Source organism: Petaurus breviceps, unplaced genomic scaffold (genome assembly GCF_028583685.1).
Source record: "Petaurus breviceps papuanus isolate PSGF00001 unplaced genomic scaffold, PetGlider_PUasm1.0 90434, whole genome shotgun sequence".
NCBI lineage: Eukaryota > Metazoa > Chordata > Mammalia > Diprotodontia > Petauridae > Petaurus > Petaurus breviceps.
In genome coordinates, this window is record NW_027187251.1 from 1,377,141 (window position 1) to 1,397,399 (window position 20,259).

Below are 20,259 nucleotides of genomic sequence, written 5' to 3' on the forward strand. Positions count from 1 at the left end.
GCTGAGATGACAAAAAAAGAAAATATGTTGAAAGAGATGTTGGGAAATAGGTAGATTAATGCACTATTGGTGGAACTGTAAATTAGTCCAACCATTTTGGAAAGCAGTTTGGAACTATGCTCCAAAAACTCTTAAACTATATATATTGTTTGACCTAGTGATACTCCTACTAGGTCTATATCCCAAAGAGATCAAAGAAAGAAGGAAAGAGTCTATATGTATAAAAATATTTACAGCAGCTCTCTTTGTGGTAGCAAAGAATTGGAAATTGAGGGGTTGCCCATCAGTTGGGGAATGGCTGAACAAGTTATGGTATATGAATATGGCGAAATATTAACATACTGTAAGAATTGATGAAGGGGATGTGTTTCAGAAAAACTTGGGAGGACATATGAAATGATACAAAATGAAATGAGAAGAACCAGGAGAATTTATACAGTAAAAGAAATATTGTAATCGACTATGAAAGATTTAATAAATAATACAGTAATGCACCACAGTTCCAAAGGACTCATGATAAAACATACTATCTACCTCCAGATAGAGAGCTGATAACTACATAGTACAGATTAAAGCATATTTTCTTTTAGGGATAGGGAGATATCTAATGTAGAAATTTGGTTTGTATGTCCATGCACATGCATGAGGATGTATGTACACACGTGTATTTGTAATGGGTTTTATTTTTCTTGTCTTCTCAGTTTGAGGAGGAAGGGGAAGAAGAGAATTTGGAATTGAAAATAAAATTGAATTAAAAAAAAAAACCTTGCTCTGCATTGTTGAAGTTGATCTTGATGTTGGTATGTTGCAGCTTGCTTTGTCACCATCCCCACGCAACCCGACAGAACCCATTGCAGTTCAGAATAACCAACAACTGGCTCTAAAGGTAGAAGGAGTGGTTCAGCATGGATCCAAACCAGGACTCTTTCGTAAAATTCAGTCTGTCTGTTTGAATGTTTCTTCAACATTACAGAGTAAATCTATACAAGACTATAAGGTAAGGAGAGACTCATTGCTGTTTTGAGAAGAAAATACATTTTTACAAATTGTACTTTAATATAAGCACCTTGTCAAAATCTTTTGTTCTGGATGACATTAATTTCAGGATCTCCTTGTTTTATTTTGCTTTAAATTAAATCATTTTTATCATTCAGAAAAGGAAAACTTAAAACACTCATATAGCACTGGCAAGTTTAATGAAACCTTCTCTGTAGGGTACATATGTAAGTTTGAAAGTCAGCTTATTAAGAATTCTCTGACAGGGGGCAGCTAGGTGGCACAATGAATAGAGCACCAGCCCTGGACCCAGGAGGACCTGAGTTCAAATCCAGCCTCAAACACTTAACACTTACTAGCCTTGTGACCTTGGGCACTTAACCTCAATTGCCTTCCCACCCACCCAAAAAAAAAAAAGCAAAAAAAAACCCCAAAAAATTCTCTGACAAAGACAGAATAGAATAAATGGAGGGAGGTGGGATAGGATGGAAGAATTTTTAGTTATTCTTTCCCAACATGACTATTATAAAAGTGTTTTACATGACTATACATGTATAACCTATATCAAATTATTTGCCTTCTCAATGAGGGTGGGTGGGGAGGGAGGAAGGGAGAGAATTTGGAACTCAAAGCTTTAAAAACAAATGTTAAAAAATTGTTTTTACATGCACCTGGGAAATAAGATGTACAGGCAGTGGGGTATAGAAATCTGTCTTGCACTACAGGAAAATAGAAAGAAGGGAATAAGAGAAGGGAGGGCATATTGGTTGAAAGGATAAACAGAATGCATGATGTCTTGTGGTGGGGAGAGGGGAGAGATGGGGAGGAAATATGGAACTCAAAATCTTGTGGAAGTGAATGTTGAAAATTTAAAATAAATTAATTAGTAAACAGAAAAAAAATTAATTAAAAAAACCCTCTGATATAAGTGACTGTTAGACTTGGAGGCAGCTATGTGGCATCAGGGATAGAGTACTGGGCCTGCAGTCAGGAATGCCTGAGTTCATATCAGGCATTCTAGCGGTGGGGAACTTAAGGCCACATGTGGCCCTCTAGGTCCTTAAGTGCTACTGGGTTCAAAGAGCCACACTTGAGGATGTAGAGAGCCACATATGACCTTGAGGCTGCAGGTTCCCCACCCCGTCTTAGACATTTGGATACTTGTGTGATCCTAGGCAAGTCACTTAACCTCTGTTTGCCTCCATTTCTTCCACTATCAAATGGAAATAATAATAGCACCTACCTCCCAAGGTTGATGGGAGGATCAAATAAGATAATCTTTGTAAAGCTCGTAGCATAGTGCTTGGCACATATTAAGTGTTAAATAAATACTAGTTATTAGTATTATTATTATTCGGGAAGTTAGAAAACTAAGCTTACTTTACTAGCCAAAGCTAAGATTTGGGAGTGTCCTGAACTTGTTTGTTCTTACTGCCCCTTTCCATGCCCTGTTTTGATTATCTACTCATAGAGAAAAGGAATAAAGGAACAATTACACAATTAGGATTGTAGATGTAGTTGCCTTAATGCCCAAATTAGTTGGGAATAGGGTTCATTTGTGAAGGCATAAGAATGCCTCTGTTAGTGAATTTGGGTTAGTAGTTTTGCATACTCAGGATTATAAATAAAAGACTGTGAAAGGGAACAGAAATGGAGTCAGCTAAACACAAGGATGGATTCTGAAATGAACAAGAACATTCTGATTTGGACTTTAGCACCTAGTACTATTTCCACCCTAGGAAGATGTTTTACACATCTGGAAACACTGATCAGCATATTCTCTCTGATAAAAACTTGCACCAGTGAAACATAGATTAAAGAAAAGTTGTAACCATAGTATCCCACTATATATTATAGAATCAGACTTCCAAGAGCAAAACTTGTCATTGATACTATTTGTTATTAAATTAACGAATTAACAAATGAACTTATTCTGGTGCTTACTTTGTGCTATGGATAGTGCTAACTGCTGAGGAAACAAAAATAAAGATAGTCCCTCCCCTAAAGGGCATATATTCTAATAGGGGATCCTACACCTATTAGGAGAGTGAATGGGCCAGGAACAGGTATTTTGACTTGGAAAGTCTTTGGAGTAAATGAGTGGAGCCTTAGTAAAGTAGATTTGACATGCCCTTTCTAATAGCGTCTGGAAGTACTGATTTCTTTATGGTTCTACACTTGGAAAAGAGAGGTGGAATAGTGGCAGTTGGAGGATGCTCTTACTCAAAAGGCAGTAAAACATGGTTGGAGCAGTCATTCATCAGTCAGGACCTCAGAGACCCCAGGAGAATAGTGTGCAAAGGAGTTCAAGAGGCATGCAGATTACACTTAATCCTGTCATGTCATTTTTTCCTCCTCTGGAGAGCCAGATGTTAAACATTCATCAGCACACCTAGTTCTAGACTTGGAGTAAAGAAAACTAGAGTTCAGATCCAGCCTCTGACAGTTATTAGGTGTGTGACCCTGGACAAGTTCCTTAAACTCTGTGCCTCAGGCAACTTCTTAGAGTTTATTTAAGTCATAGACAATTTTGATCTGTTGGTTAAGGGAATTTCCACATTTTTGTAATAACATTGGAAAATAGTATATTTTATCCAAAGAAATATGCCCTACAAGTTGAACTGTACTTGAAATTTTTTGTTTTTTGTTTTTTGCTTTTGGGAGGGCAATTGGGGTTAAATGACTTGCCCAAAGTCACACGGTTAGTAAGTGTGTCAAGTCTCTGAGGCCGGATTTGAACTCAGGGCCTCCTGACTCCAGGGCCGGTGCTGTATTTACTACACCACCTAGCCACCCCCATAGGAAAGTTTGTTTTGGTTTTTGCTTTTTGGAGGGGGAAAGGCAGGGCAGTGGGGTTAAGTGACTTGCCCAAGGTCACACGGCTAGTACATGTTAAGTGTCTGAGGTCAGATTTGAACTCAGGTCCTCCTGACTCCAGGGCCAGTGCTCTATTTTCTGTGCCACCTAGCTGCCCCTGTACTTGAAATTTTTCAAATTTAACTATACAACAAGTTCCTATAGAATATTTTGCAAATTCATATTTACAGTTCATCTATTTAATGTACCTTAGGAGACATAAAATTACTGATCATTGACTCATTTTTTATACAAATTGAGCCTGTAGGGTAAATTTATACTATTAGATGTATAGCATAAACAATTTAGCAATAATAATTTTCCCTTAACATTTTCTGTCTTGGGTCATAGACTATTTTTTTTCTCTTTTTCAGAATTTTATTTTAGACTCAAATGCCAGAACACAAATCCAGAATAGTGAAAAGAAACAAAAACATTATAAACTCAAATGTTGGAATTTAATACAGAGTTAGAAAGGGAAAAAAGTATGCTGTGTGCATCACAGAACATAAGAGAGGATTCAAAATATGTAACAATACATAAGACTAGGTGGTGCAGTGAATAGAGCCCTAGAGTTGGGAGGACCTGAGTTCAGATCCGGCCTCAGATACTTAATACTCACTAGCCGTGTGACCTTGGGCAAGTCACTTAACCCCAATTGCCCTGCCTTCCCCCCTTCCAACAAGCAAAAAAAAAATGTAACAGATTTTCATTTCAAGAAAGCCCATATGATAAACAATACACATTGTGTTGAGAATTGTCCATCTTTTCTTTGCTTCCTTGTGAGTTTACTTCTCTGCTGTGCACTTTTTTTTACTTTTTTTTCCTTCCCCCAAACCTTCCCCCAGAAGGGTACAATAAAGTTTAGATATATTTCTCTATAACTGTAGATATATACATATGCATACATACCTATACTTTCCCATTATCTGTTCTACTCCTGATCTTTATTTTTTATATATGATTATATCTCTTTGTTTCCTGTCTTTTCTGCCTCTTCTTTACTTCTGCCCACTACCTTGCCCTCCTATAACTTGCCTACCCCCCTCCAATGATCCCTCCCCTATCCTCCCATTTCCATAAATCTAAACACCCTTCTATACCTGTCTCTTACCTATTCCTTCACCCTCCCCTCTAAAGATCCCTCCCTTGGGGCATCTAGGTGATGCAGTGAATAGAACACCAGCCCTGGAGTCAGGAGAACCTGAGTTCAAAGCCAGCCTCAGACACTTAACACAAAAACTAGCCCTGTGACCTTGGGCAAGTCAATTAACCCCAACTGCCCTCCAAAAAAAAGATCCCTCCCTTGTCCTTGCTCCCTTCCTATGTCCCTAGTGTTTTATTTCTTCTGAATTGTAGAAGACTTTTATACTCTTCTAAATATATATATATATATAGTTTCCTCTTAAACCTCTTAAACAATATATATATTGTTTCCTCTTAAACCCATTCCCAATGAAAGTAGAACTAGTAGGCCTCCTTCCCCTTCTAATTCCTCTGTATCAATCCTTCCTTTTGCACCTCAAATAATTACTCTTTTGAGCTGTTCCTAAATGGTTTACTTTTTTTTTTTCCTTTTGGAGGGCAATTGGGGTTAAGTAACTTGCCCAAGGTTACATCTAGTTTTTTTGTGTGGGTGTTAAGTGTCTGAGACTGGAACCGAACTCGGGTCCTCCTGACTCCGGGGCTGGCACTTTACTCACTGCGCCACCTAGCCACCCTGGTTTTACTTTTTAAATTCATGTAATTCTCAGGTTTACCTGATCTTTCTTATGAAATACCTAATTATTGATAAGAATGTTAGACATCCATTTTACATGTATAAAGAATAGTCTGTCCCTATGGGTCCCTTATAATCAGTCTTTGTAATATGCCTTATATTTCTCTTGGTTCTTATATGTTGAATCTTCTTCAGGATTTTTTTTTTTAAACAAAGTCTTGAAAGTCTAAGGGTTTATCAAATGTCCATTTTTTCTTTCATTCAGGATAATATTTAACTTTGCAGGGTATAATATTTTTGTTCAGAGCCTCAGTTCTTTTGCTCTTTAATATGTGTTCCAAGACCTGTGATCCTTTAATGTCTCTGCTGCTAGGTCTTGTGTAATTCTAGTTGTGGCACCATCATATTTAAATTGTTTTCATCTTGATGCATTTAATATTTTTTCCTTGCGCTGGGGGTTTTAGAATTTGACTATGATATTCCTATGAGTTTTCATCATAGGATCTCTTTTAAGTGGTGATCAATGGATTTTTTTTCTATTTCTACTTTGCCCCTTTGTTCTAATGCTTCGGGACAATTTTCTTTGATTATTTCTTGTACTGTTGTATCAAAATTCTTTTTTTGATAGTAACTTTCAGTTAGTCCAATTATGTTTAAATTTTCTGATAGATTCTGCAAATCTGTTGTTTTTCATATGTTTCACTTTCTCTTCTATTTTTTCATTATTTACATTTTGTTTAATCATTTCTCAATCTCTTATAATTTCACTGGCTTCTCTTTGCCCAATTCTAATTTTCAAGTTGTCATTTTCTTCCTTAAGATTCTGGATCTCCTTTTCTATTTGGTTGACTTTCCTTTCATATCCTTCTTGTTTTTCTTGGATTATTCTTATTTCCTTTTTTAGTTTTTCCTCCACCTCTGTCATTTGATTGGGGCAGGTGACCATTTGACATTACTCTTTGGGGATTTCTTTACTTCAATATCCTCCTCTGAATATGAATCCCGGTCATCTCTATTCCCAAAATATTTTTCTGTGGTTGGATTCTTTCTCCTTTGCCTGTACATTTTTTGTGATAATATCTTGATTATTTATAATCACCTGTAGCCCTGGGGTGTGGGAAATGGTGGCTCTTGCTCCAGATCTTCAATTCTTCCCTCTAGCCTGAAACCAGTATAAAAAGGATCCAGTCTTGCCATGTCTATCACACACACACACACCTTTTTATCACTTTCCCGTTGCAAAATACTCTATGACCCACCTTGTTCTTCAAACAAGAGACCCCATCTCCCAACTCTGGGACATTTTCATCATCCACCCCCTTCCTGGAACTCTGTTGCTCCTCATCTCTACCTCTTGCTTCCTTCAAGCCTCAGCTAAACTCCCACCTTCTACAAGAATCCATCCCCAATCCCTCTTAATGATGGAGCACATCCTCTCCATTGACACACTGCTCCCTCCCACATGTAGCTTATCTGTAACGGTCACTTACAAGTCGCCTTCTCCGTCAGGTTCGAGCTCCGAGTGCCAGGGTTAGGCATTGCTTTTCTTTTTATTCCTAGTGCTTGGCACAGGGTTTGGCACACAGCAGATGCTTAATAAATGTTTATTGACTGACTGACATATGTAATAAGAAAGCATGATTTGGGAAATGGAAAAGTTCTAAAGTTAACTGGGGCCAGAAGGGTGTGAAAGGGGAATCCTCATTTAGGTAATTAAACTGAAATTCAAAATAGCTGGCAAAATATATACTTGGGTATTCAACTTGGTGTTATGTTGTCTTTCATTCTGTTATGTTTAAAAGTCCTTTAAAATCAATTTAGTGATTTTACCTTATTTTTTCAAAGCTTCTATTCACAGACTACAGAAAGAAATTAGTTCTCACTCAAATACAGGAAATTTGTAGAAAGCATTGGGAGTATTCAGCTAGTTGTACCTAATGACAGTCTGAATAATTCTTGTTTTCCAGATACCCATTGACAGTATAACCAATGAGATGGAACAGAATGTTGAACCACACAATGATTACTTCAGCACGCAGTTTTTGTTGAACTTTGCTATCCTTGGAACTCATAACATCACAGTTGAATCTTCTGTGAAGGACTCCAATGGAATTGTATGGAAGACTGGACCTAAAACCACCATCATTGTGAAATCTCTTGAAGATCCTTACTCCCAGCAAGTTCGCCTCCAGCAACAGCAAGCACAGCAACCCTTGCAACAACAACAGCGTAATGCATATTCTCGGTTTTAGCCACCTATCTGTGACAGAATTTTTGATTTCCCTCTTCTTCTTCTTCTTCTTTTCTTTTTTTTTTTTTTAAGGAGGTCAGGCAGGGCAATCGGGGTTAAGTGATTTGCCCATGGCTAATAAGTATTAAGGATCTGAGGCCAAATTTGAACTTAGGTCCTCCTGACTCCAGGGCTGGTGCTCTATTTACTGCGCTACTTAACTGCCCCCTCCCTCTTCTATTTTTTAAAAGGCATGGGAATGGGAAAGGAAGAGAATATCTTTCCTGCCTACCTCATCAATTGAGAATAATGTACATCAAAAATTTCTAAAGTTCTGTAGAGATGTCTAAGACAATTGACTGAAATATTCACGTTGCTATATGGAGTAGTGAATCTCTAAATCTAAATTTTATCCATATGTGTGTAATTTCCTTGAGGACAGGTGAGATGGTAAAGAAAAGTGGTAAATAAGGTCTCTGGGAATTTTTTTTTACTTCTTTTGTGTGTTTGGGTTTTTTTTGTTGTTGTTATTAATGTAGACAGGCCCATCCTAAATTTTACACTGATTTTTCATAATGATTTGCATTCTGTACAAGTCCTCTTTTTTGTGAGTTGACTATATTGTTTTTGTTTTGGAGGGAAGTCTTAGGGTCATTGAATATAGGACTTCTTTATCTAGGAAGAATGTTCCTTATACACTAAAACCTCAGTTAACTGTAATACTCAGGGAATTGGATATATGTTTCAGTACTTGTTGAAAATCTTTCAAAAATATTCCCATGCCTTTTCATAGTATAATGAAGATAATTTTTTGACAAACCATTTTGATAAAGTGTGTATCCTGTCATATTAGAATTGGTTTTCTTTGTGTTTTCAAAACAAGTCTGGATCTAGAGAACCAGGCATACCATTTCTTTCAGCTCAGCAACTTGTAAATACTGTATGTACAACCAACCAAGTACCAGTTTTCATTGGGTGTCTACATTTTGGTAAACATTGTTATCCATATGTGCATTATCTGTTTTGTGAGTTACCTATGACAGATTTTTTATATCATATTTACCTTACTCTGTCACCCAGCATGTTACTAGGCTGCCTCACTCTATTAACAGTGTGCTGAGGAAACAAAATAATTTTAACATTAACCCTAAGCCAAAAGGAATTACAGTGTCTAAGAAAATGCTCTGTATGTAATTGGTGTCTAATTGAAATGTTTATTCAACAGAAAGATCAGCTTCCATTTAAAAAAAAAATCAAAGGATTACTTTGCAAAGCTACATAGAACTCAACATTATACCCCTCCATTCAACAAGTTTAATTAAATTCACCAAACTTTTAAGTGCCTACTATGGGCTAGGCTGTGGGGATCAAAAAGAAGAGAAGAAACAGTTCCTTATTCTCCTGGGGTAAGAAATAAAAAATGTTCACAACTAAGTAAAGACAAAGAAAAGCAGCAGTTTGAAGAGTGAGACAGCTCTTGTAACAGATAAAATAAGCTGTCAGGCGCTGAATTGGCTGAGGGCATTCTAGGTGAAGCCATAGCATGAATAACAATGAGGACCTATAGGGCTGAGTTTGGCATACTAGAGCCTAACCTGACACGGGGGTAGAAAGATTAGCTCTAGGGAAGGATGGGTGTTTGTTTTTATCAGTGTTGGTAATAACAAGAGTCTAAAGGGAAATGTTAATTGTGGAAGACTAATGCACAGTTGGTATAGGTGCAAATTGGTATAGTCATTCTGAAAAGCAATTTGAAACTATACCCCAAAAGTCACCAAGTTTGTGCATACCCAGTAATACCACTACTAGAACTATACACCAAAGACAGCAAAGAAAGAGGAAAAAGGACTCATTTATGAAAATATTTCTAGCACCTCTTTTTACAGTGGAAAGAAGCTGGAAACTAAGGGGAATGTCCATCAATTGCGGAATAGCTGAGTAAAGTATGGATTGTGAGTGTAATGGTATGCTGTTATCCTTTAAGAAATAAAGGAAAAGATGTATTTGGAGAAACCTTGGAAGATGTGTAAACTGATATAGAGTGAAATGAGCAAACCCAGAATAATTGATACAGCAATATTGTAAAGTAATATTGTTAAGAATCCTGATACCTGCAATGACCTACCATAGTGGACTGACAATAAAGCATGCTTCCAGCTTCCTGAGGTGATGGCCTCAAGGTACGGAATGAAGCACATTTTTTTTAAAACATGGTCAGTGTGAAAATACATTTTGCTTGACTACACATATTTGTTACAAGGGATTTGTTTTGTTTTTACAATGGAGGAAGGAAAGAAAATATTAATTGAAAATAAAATAATTTTTTTAAAACAAAAAAATGTGTGTATATGTACATATACACTTTGTATATTTGTATGTGTGTATTTTTAACATACTCAAGTTATATCACTGACTTGCTCTGTGACCCTATTAGACAAGTCCTTTGATTCCTCTGTGACAAGAGTGAATTCACATTGATAGTTTGAATAATTCTTAACACTTTTAAAGGGTATTAGAAATAGTGGCTCTTTGGGATCGTTACATGGTAGATGCAAAATAATAAAGTACTAAAGTTTTCTAGAATAACATTTATAGGAGATTTCTATGCAAGATAGAAAGAATGTGGTTGGGAAAAGGGTTATGCCAACTTGTCAGCTACTGATAATATGCCTTGTTGCAGCCAAATTGGTCCAGCCCTGCTCTCCTTAACAGTTGTTTCTTGGATCCATCCCCAATCAAAGCCATCAGTTTGAACTATAGCCTTGGATCTCTTGGCCAGGTGATCCTCTCAGAGAAGCCCACACACTACATGCTGGATCTGGCTGCAGCTTCATGTGTGCCAAACCCTTCCAGCAGGTGGCATGGTACTGCCTGTTCCTCATGGTTCTGTTTTGATTACACAATCCATCTTCCCTTCACTGTGGTATGTCCCAGTCAGAAATAACAATTCCAAGTGCATTTTTCTTCTCAAGTAGAGATTTAAGTGGAATAGTCTTTTTCCTTTCTAAATATCGTAACTCCCTGAGTCCAGCTTCTTTTGTTATAGTCATAAAGTTAAAAATGCCAAATAGTAATATAATTCTTATCATCTATTAAGGTTTTTTCCTCTGCTTACAGCTTTCCTATTTTCCCTTCCTACTTAATCCCCACATTGCACAGAGTATCTTTCCTTTGTTTAGAGAAGATTAGTTACCTACTTTGTGGAATTATGCAATAAAATTTATCCCTTTTTTCTCCTGCTCTCTGGTTGTTGGCTATTTCACTGACTGTAGGATCACCAGCTTTAGTGCTGGAATTACTTCAAGGTCATAAAGTCTGATCCTCCTACCACCCTTCCTTTACACATGTGGCCAGGAGAGTAGTGATTCTAGTAGAAATTCTACATCATGGGGCGGCTAGGTGGTGCAGTGAATAGAGCACCGGCCCTGGAGTCAGGAGGACCTGGGTTCAAATTCGGCCTCAGACACTTTACACAAAAACTAGCCGTGTGACCCTGGGCAAGTCATTTAATCCCAATTGCCCTCCAAAAAAGAAATTCTACATCAGGTCCTTTAACTCCAAAATATCTTAGACCATGCTGCACCTATGCCTCTTATATTATCTCCACCCTCCACAGAGTGGGAAGGGGAAGTTAAAATTCAACTAATGTGAATTCTTAATTTATATTTTAAAAAATAAAACCAATTTTAAAAATATTTCCAAGAGTTCAAAATGAGGTGAGGGGGTGGCCAGGTAGCACAGCGAGTAAGAGCACTGGCCCCAGAGTCGGGATGACCTGGGATCGAATCCGGGCTCTGATACTTAGTACCACACCCAGAAATAACTGGCCGTGTAACCTTGAGCAAGTTACTTAACCCTGATTGCTTTAAAAAAAAAAAATGAGGTGAGAGCTGGACAAGGGAAGAGAGGGCATTAAAGTCTCAGTTTCATTTGTATGAGCTATCAAGCTATTATCTCCTATGATCTTGGGTAATTGAGATCTCATTACCTTCTTTGTTCCGTTCTAAAGGTCTTGGCATGTTTTTGTCTTCACTCCTGACCTCTACCTGCCCAAATTTTCAAAACCAATTGCTTGTGATGACAGCTGATGAGTTTGTTGTGTAGAACTTTGATGTCAGGAGCCAGTGAGACAGTAGGATGGTCAAACTGGTGTTGAGTTTCTTTTACCAATTTTCTCCTCCACTCTCCAGTTCTCTCCCCCAGACTGAGATAAGAGAAGCATGTATCCTGGCAACTGTCCTCTGTTTGATGGGAGGTGTGTGAAAGTGCTGCCCAGGTAACGAAACAGGGGAGTTGGAATGGGAGCCAAAAAGCAGGAAGGGAGAGAGAAATTGTAAGGGAGAAAAAAAAAAAAGGGAGAGAAATTGTCCTAGATATGGGCCATGGGATGGTTGAGAAAAGGGGTGCAGAAGAAGTCTGGGATAGACTGTCCTCAAGGAGCCTACAGTTTAGTATATAGTCTAAGAAGTATAGTTTTGGTTCAAAGAACAGAGACTAAGGATGAGAGAACAGATGTTAAAGCCTTAGAAAAAGATTATTTTTTTCCTCTTTAATTTTTTTAATAAATTTATTTTTGTTTTCAACATTCACTTCCACAAGATTTTGAGTTACAAATTATCCCCCCATCACTCCCCTACTCCCCACCCCAATATAGCAAGCATACTGAACACCCCTTCCCCCAATCTGTTCTCTCATGTCCTCCCCCATCCACCCCTTAATTTATTGTAAGGCAAGATGGATTTCTGTACCCCATTACTTGTATATCTTATTTCTTGGTTGCATATAAAAAGCATTTTTTAACATTTTTTTTTTAAACTTTGATTTCCAGATTCTTTCCCTTCTTCCCTCCTCACCCACCCCCCCTGGGAAGACAAGCAATTCAGTATAGGTTGTACATGTGTAATTACACAAAACATTTCCATAGTAGTTATATTGTGAAAGACTAATTATATTTTCCTCCATCCTATCCCACCCCCCCATTCTATTTTTTCCTTTGACCCTGTCCCTTTTCGAAAGTGTTTGCTTCTAACTACCCTCTCCTCCAATCTGCCCTCCCTTCTATCATCCCCCCTCTTGTCCCCTTCCCTCCTGCTTTCCTATAGGGTAAAATACCCAACTGAGTGTGTATGTTATTCTCTCCTTAAACCAAATCCATTGATAATAAAGTTAACTCATTCCCTTTCACCTTTCTGCTCTTCCCCTCCATTGTAACAGTTTTTCTCTTGCCTCATTTATGTGAGATAATTTACCCTATTCTCTTCCTTTCTCCTTCTCCCAATATATTCCTCTCTCACCTCTTAATTTTATTTTTTAGATATCTTCTCTTCATATTCAATTCATCCTGTACCATCTATGTATACATGTACACACATATATACATACACACATGCACATACCCTCCTATATATACATACATATATATTCCCTTAAACTGTCCTCATAATGAGAAAAGCCTCATGAGTTACAATTACCATTTTTCCATGTAGGAATGTAAATAGTTCATCTTTAATAAGTTTGAAAAAGATTATTTCTAGTAGCTTATCTCACTTCTGTACCTAATAGAAGATTTTTAGTAATTGGGAAATAACAAGTCATTGGGTATTTTTCTGCAATCAGCCCAAGAACTGTATCCCTGTAATAGGTATTCTCAAGGAATATACAAGAAAAACTGAATATAAAGGAACGTTGCTCAGGAGCTCCTAGTAGGATATATACAGGGAAAAAAAAATAAAGCTATATCCAAAAGATAAACTAAAAAAGTGTTGACTCCCAGAGGTTACTTTTACACTTTCCCTTAGCTGACCAGTTGCTGTGTGATATAATATAAAAATCTCAGTGTTTGATTTTTAAGGTGGGAAGATAGGGAGAAACAACTGCAAGTGGGAAGCAACTTAAGGCAGCATTAACTCTGTCTTACTCTCTCAGGAGCTGTTCTCATTAGAGGCTTTCAAGAGGGGCCTAAAGAGCATATGTCTCTCTACCAGTAGGGACCCAGCCACCAGGCACTAGGGTAGACATGCAGGGAGTGTGTCTGACAGGGAGAAAAGTGGGCTCTTCAGGGTTTTTAAACCTCTGCTGGAAAGAGAAGTTCAAGTCACACAGCAGCAGCCAAGTGTTACTGTTTTGCATTGCATCTTGGTGAGGAGATCAAAGCCATGCACAGGGTACCCTCCCTTAGAAAATACTGACTACAAGAGAGAAGAAATTCAGCCTTGACAGCATAATGTATGCTATGTGCCTTTCCCCAAATCTCTGACGAAGAGGTTGCCTCCCCTTGACGAGGCCACCCTCTCTCTCTACATGTACACTCAATCCCATTAAGCTTTCATCCCATATCTTATCCAGATACCTGGAAAATTTGTCTACACTAGCTGTCTCAACTACTTCTCTGCTGATTGAGCCCTTTGCAATGTAGTTTCTGCTCTCAATTCTGATCACAATCTCCAAAGACATCAGCAATATTTTAATTGCCAAATCTGAGGGTCTTTTCCCAGTCTTCAGCCTTTGCCTATGCTACATTTGACCCTCTGAACTAGCTTCTTCTCCTAGATATTCTTTGTTTCTGGGTGTTTGTGATACTACTTTCTGCTGGCTCTCCAACTGACCACTTCTCCATATCCTTTGTTAGCTCATACTCTATCACTTCCATCACTGTGGGTGTCCTCCAAGGTTCTGTCATTGACCTCTCTCTAGTCTTTCTATTGATAACTTCATCAGCTCCCACGGGCTAGACTATCATCTTTCTACCAATGCCTCTAAGATATGTATTTGTATGTATATATACACATAATCTATATGGTATATCTGGCATCTCACTTTACATATGGTATCTGCTCTAGATTTGGTCCACTTTGTCTCTGGTTTTTGCTTCTGTAGGAAAAAGGAAGATTGTGACTGGGTATTTATTTATATGCCTAACTATCTTCAAAAGAAAAATATCAGGCCAGAATTATATTTATATTATGTCATATCTAACACAAATATCTGAAGTCTAGGTATATTATACTTTGGGACCCAGGATGAGCATCCTTTTCACTGATCAAAGGGTCCCAGGATAATAGCTTACTATTGCCAGCTTGGTGCCCTCCCTATAAATGCTGGTTACCCAAAAGATTATCACAGATACCTAGTACACTTCATAGAAAACAGTAAAAAAGAAATTAGAGAAGTTCTACAGATTAGAATAGACCAGAGAATAGATAAGAATAAAAGGTAAGAATTCAGTTCAGTCAAGGAAAAAAAAACATCTCACCAGAGGTGTAAGCTTTGGGAATTGAAATACATGTTAAGGGGCTGGCTTCCACACATGTTTGTGACTATGGGGATCTTCTGTCCAACCATTCAAAACTTCACACCTGCCTCTCATCACCTCTCTTGAAACCCATCGATCTTAATAATATTAGCTTGCCTATATATAGCACTTTAAGGTTTGCAAAGTGCTTTACAAATATCTCATTTGATCCTCACAAGAACCCTGGGACATAGGTACTATGATGCTTTTATTATCCCCACTTTACAGATGAGAAAACTGAGAGGTTAATTTACTTGCCTAGGTTCTAATATACAGTCTGAGACTGGATTTGAACTCAGTTCTTCCTAACTCCAGGTCCAACACTTCTACACTGAACCACCTAGCTGCCTCTGCAGAGATTCCTTTCTCCAGTTACAGAGAGACCCAACTTTACAGCTTATCATTCTCTCAGACATTCAGGAATCATGCTTCCTTCATGCATATAGCAGGGCTGTCTCTCAGGAAAACTGCTTCAGGCTTAGGCTGAAGTGTTTTTAAATACACAATATGGCATATGGGTATATATGAATGTGTATGTATATATACACACGGCCCCATTCTCTCCCCTGATCTTCAGTTCAGTTCTGCAACACCAATTACCTATTGGACATTTCAAACTAGATTGCAAGACATCCCTAATTAAATTCATTATCTTCCCTCCAAACTTCTCTCTTTAGGTCAAAGGCATCACCATTCTCCTCATCTCCCACATTCATAATCTCGGCATCATCCTTGACTCTTCTTCATCTTCCCTTACCCCACATAGCTAATAAGTTGTCAAATTTTACCATCGCTATATCTGTAGGTCCCAGATCACAGCTAATAGCTTATTTCAGACCCCCGTTACTTCTCCCTGAGATTATTTCAGATCTTCTAATAAGTCTCTCTGAATCAGTTTTCTCACCACTGTAGATCATCCAACACAAAGCTGCCAAAATGATTTTCCACAAGCACAGGTCTTGACCACGTGACTCTCCTCACTCAACCCCAGTGGCTTTGTAATTGCCTCTAAGATAAAATACAAACTCTGTTTAGCCTTTCATAACCTGACCCAACCTGTCTTTCCAGACTCATAAGACCTTACTCTCCCACCTATACTCTACAATCTAGACAAACTGGCTGCCTTTCTGTTCCCCACAGAGAACAATACATCAACTCCCTCATTGCTTTTGCACTGACCATCCCACATGCCTACAATGTACTTGCTCCTTACCTCTGTCTCATGGACTTTCTTCTTTTTATTTACAGCTCAAGTACCACCTGCAGAAACCTTTCCTGATCCCTCTGATTGCTAGCATCCTTCCTCTGAAATTATCATGTGTTTAACTACTTTGAAGAAATACAAAGATAGATTAGTAATAGTTCAAGTAAGCTTTAATTTATGATGTCTATATTAATATATGTACTTGTTGCTTCCCCCATTAGAAAACAAAGTCTTGGGAGTAGAGATTATTTGATTCTTTGTAGAGTACATGCATCCCCAGCCAATAACAGTATCTGGCACATAGTAGAAGCTTAATAAATATGGTTAATTGATTCTTTTTTTCTTCTTAATATAGAGATAGGTTAGCTTCTGAGTTACTTACATTGTTTACCTTTGACAAATGCCTTTCATTAGTGAGATGACTTTCTAGGGTTGGTAGGTCAGAGATTCCATTGGGACCTAATCTTGCTGCCTTAGCCTCTTTAAGAGAAATAGACTTCAAGGCAGCTAGGTGGCACAGTGCATAGAGCAGCAGCCCAGGAGTCAGGAGAACCTGAATTTAAATCCAACCTCAGACACTTAACACAAAACTAGCCATGAAACCTTGGGCAACTTAACCCCCAACTGCCCAACCTTACCCCCTCCAAAAAGCTAAATAAATAAATAATTTTTTGAAAAAAGAGAAGTAGACTCTTCTGGGTCCTCAAAGTTCCACGGGAGAGTATAAGGGTATTAGTGGGTTCCTTGAATGCTAGAGTTGTTTATTCTTTAAAATAAAGGAAAGGAAGGAAGAAGAGTGGGAGAGATTCTGTTTGATGCAGTAGAAAAAGTATGAGATTTGGAGTCAGACAACCTGGGCTCCATTTCCAGGTCTTTTCCATTCCCCCCGCCCCCTTAGATTCTTTGGGTCCCCATTTCCTCATCTGTAAAACAAGAAAGGCAGATGAATTCAAAGGTCTTTTTCAGCTCTTAACTCTGATCCTATGAAGGAAAGTTTCCATCCTTCATGCTTTTCTTGAGAAGGAGACAAGAAGAGAGGAATAGCCAAGACTTCCTAACTATATCACTAACTCAGGGCTGATCCTGGGTTTTTTGGTTTGTTTTGTTTTTTCCTGTGGCAGACCTTTCTGGATGAAGAGAGCTTAACCAAATCATTTTTAATAGATTTTAATTACTAAATAGTAATATATAAATTATTATATTTATTTTTAGTCAAATTATCATTTAAAATATTGAAAGGGGCAAATCCAAGGACCCTGTGACTTACTACTAGAGACCTTCCTGATTGAGATCCTTTTCCAGACCAATGATTCCCTGATGTTCACTGCTATAAACCCTCCACCAAAGAACTCGGAGGTGCCTGGGAATTTGGGAATGTGGCTTTGCTTCCCTACAGTGCCAATGCCCTCCAGGCAGAGTGCTCAGTTAGAAGCAGATATAAATAATCCAGAGCCCAGGCACAGCTATTTCTGTCCTTAGAATGAGGGCCTCCAGCCTCTGCCTGGGTTGGAACTGGGTAGGGGGTGGGGGGAATGGGACAGGGACAGCTGGAGCACTAAACCCAGGGGAATCGAGGAAGGACAGATTGTTAATGATGGTGAGGAGAGTGTGCTGATGCAGCGACGAGAGAGGAAGTGCCTCCCTGCCTGAGCGTTTGTGTAGGGAAGCTGTCCTATTTCTGAGTGCTTATATGTATATGGCTATGAATATGTGTCTGTTGTGTGAAAAGAAAAAAAAAAACACTATTTCTTTAGTGTTTGTATCTGGAAAGACTCATAGCGTTAGCAGCATTAGGACCCTGGAGCCTTAAAGGTCATCATGTTCAACCCTTTCCATTGAGGCTTAACTTCTTATCCAACTTCTTTTTCAAGTGACATTGGCTTTAATACCTGGAGGTGGGAATGAGGTAGGGGTGGGAGGGGAGGACAGACTGTAACTCCTTATCCCCAGAAGGTGATCTGTTCCATTTTTGACAACTCTTGTTAGTTCTTTATATTCAGTCAAAATCTGCCTCTGTATAATTTTCACCCATTGTTCCTAACTCTGCTCTCTGCATCCATAAGGAAGAAATCTAATTCCCCCCTTGTACATGATAGCCTTTCAGATACCCAAAGACAATCATCACAAGTGCCTCTCTCCACCTTTGACTCTTAACCATTCTGTATATGGCATGGATGTGAATCCCTTCAACAGCCTTGTAGTTTTTCCACACTTTGCTCAAAGTAAAGTTCCCTAACTTTATTGTCACGCTCTGATTGTGCTATGGCCATTACCATCATCCATCAGTTTTATTAGTGTGCTATCCATATCTTCAGGCAAATCATTGACTAAATTTTGAACAAGATAAAACCAAGGATTCTCTGGCAAACTCCTAGAGACTGGCAAGACCATCACCCTTGAAGCAAAAAACCGTGATGCCATTGAAAATGTTAAGGCAAAGACACAAGACAAGGAAGGCGTCTCAGACCAGCAGAGATTGATCTTTGCCAGAAAGCTATTAGGAGGTGATGAAACCCTGTGTGACTACAGTATCCAAAAACAACTAACTCTCAGGGGTGGGATACAAATCTTTGTGAAAGCCTTGACTGGTAAGACCATAACACTTGAAATGGAGCACAGTAACACCATTAAGAATGTCAAGGCCAAAATTCAAGACAAGGAAAGCATCTTGTCTGGGGGGAATTGGTCTTTGTTGGGAAGCAGCTGGAAGATGGTCGCACCCTGTCTGACTACACCATCCAGAAAGAATTCACCCTGCATGTGGATGTCCAGAGAGTCCACTTGGGAGTGAGATGAAGCATAGCTGGGCCCTGTCTGAAATACTGCCCTGGGTAACTGTCACCACCAGTCAGTCACAAAAGCTGGGTCTCAGGACAGAGGTTTCACCAGAGTTGCCATATTTGAAAGACAAGAAAAAACCATTGTATGATTTTGAACAGTTGCATGAAGATTGGAGTGAAACACAAGTTATACTTGCCCTCAAGGAGCTTACATTCAATTGGGGGATAGAATAGAATAGAAGGCTATTTCAAGAGTCCATATGAATAGTTAGGGTCAATGGATAGAAAGGAGGAGATGGATGTGAGAGAGATTGTGGAGGTAGGATCAGTTTAGAAGTAATCATCTAAAGAAGTCAGATTGTATTCTAATAGCTGCTATCAAGCTTTCTATAAATACTATTTCAACCTTATCTTTTTTTTTTTTTAAAGCAGTCGGGGTTGAATAACTTGCTCAAGGTTACATGGCCAGTTATTTTGTGTGGGTGTTAAGTATCTGAGGCCAGAACCGATCCCAGGTCCTCCAGACTTTGGGGCCAGAGCTCTTATTCACTGCGCCACCTAGCGGCCCCTCAACCTTATTTTTTCTGGACAATGATGGTATGGAGCAGGCATTGGAGTCTTAGACTTGTAAAGAGGAGACCTGAATTTGATTTTTCCCTTCCCCTGCCTCAATCATAGGCAGGCCTGGTTACTCCTTTCTGTGGGCCTCAGCTTAGTTTCTCCATCTGTCAGGTGGCTCTGGGTCTTGATTTGAAAGCCCTTAGAGATTTCTTGAAAGGACTAGCATTGTACCACAACACAAAGACTATTATGTCACAGTGGTATAAAAACATGACAAAGAATGTAGACCAGGAATAATGAGCGCACTTATTTCAGAAGCACATTGATTTAAACCACAATAGCTCTTTGGAACAGAAATTGAGAATTATAAAAGCCTAAGCAATCAACCCCTGTTGGGATAGATGTGGGCATGGCAGGGTGGGGAAGAAAAGCTCATGCCAGGCTATTACTGAAAAATAAATTGGTCTGTGTTAGCAGAAAGGTTTGTACCCCAAGTCTCCTCAGTTCTGTAATGCTGTCTTGTTGTCAAAATGTTGTCTTGCTCAGCCTTTCCTCTCTTCTAGATTAGTTTGTCTCCCCTTTTAAAGTCCCAATTTAAGAAACAAGAAGCTGATTAATAAT

At 38.7% G+C, this 20,259-nt stretch overlaps 1 protein-coding gene across 1 annotated transcript in view; it reads left to right on the forward strand.

The window, feature by feature from the left end:
- INTS7 (integrator complex subunit 7) overlaps positions 1 to 10,141 on the forward strand; it is a 69,320-nt gene extending 59,179 nt beyond the window's left edge. Inside the window, exons 19-20 of the mRNA XM_069108760.1 lie at positions 812 to 997; positions 7,540 to 10,141. Coding sequence (XP_068964861.1) covers positions 812 to 997; positions 7,540 to 7,824 — 471 coding nt within the window. The 3' untranslated portion in view covers positions 7,825 to 10,141. The remainder of the gene's footprint in view (positions 1 to 811; positions 998 to 7,539) is intronic.
- The last annotated feature ends 10,118 nt before the right edge of the window (positions 10,142 to 20,259 follow it).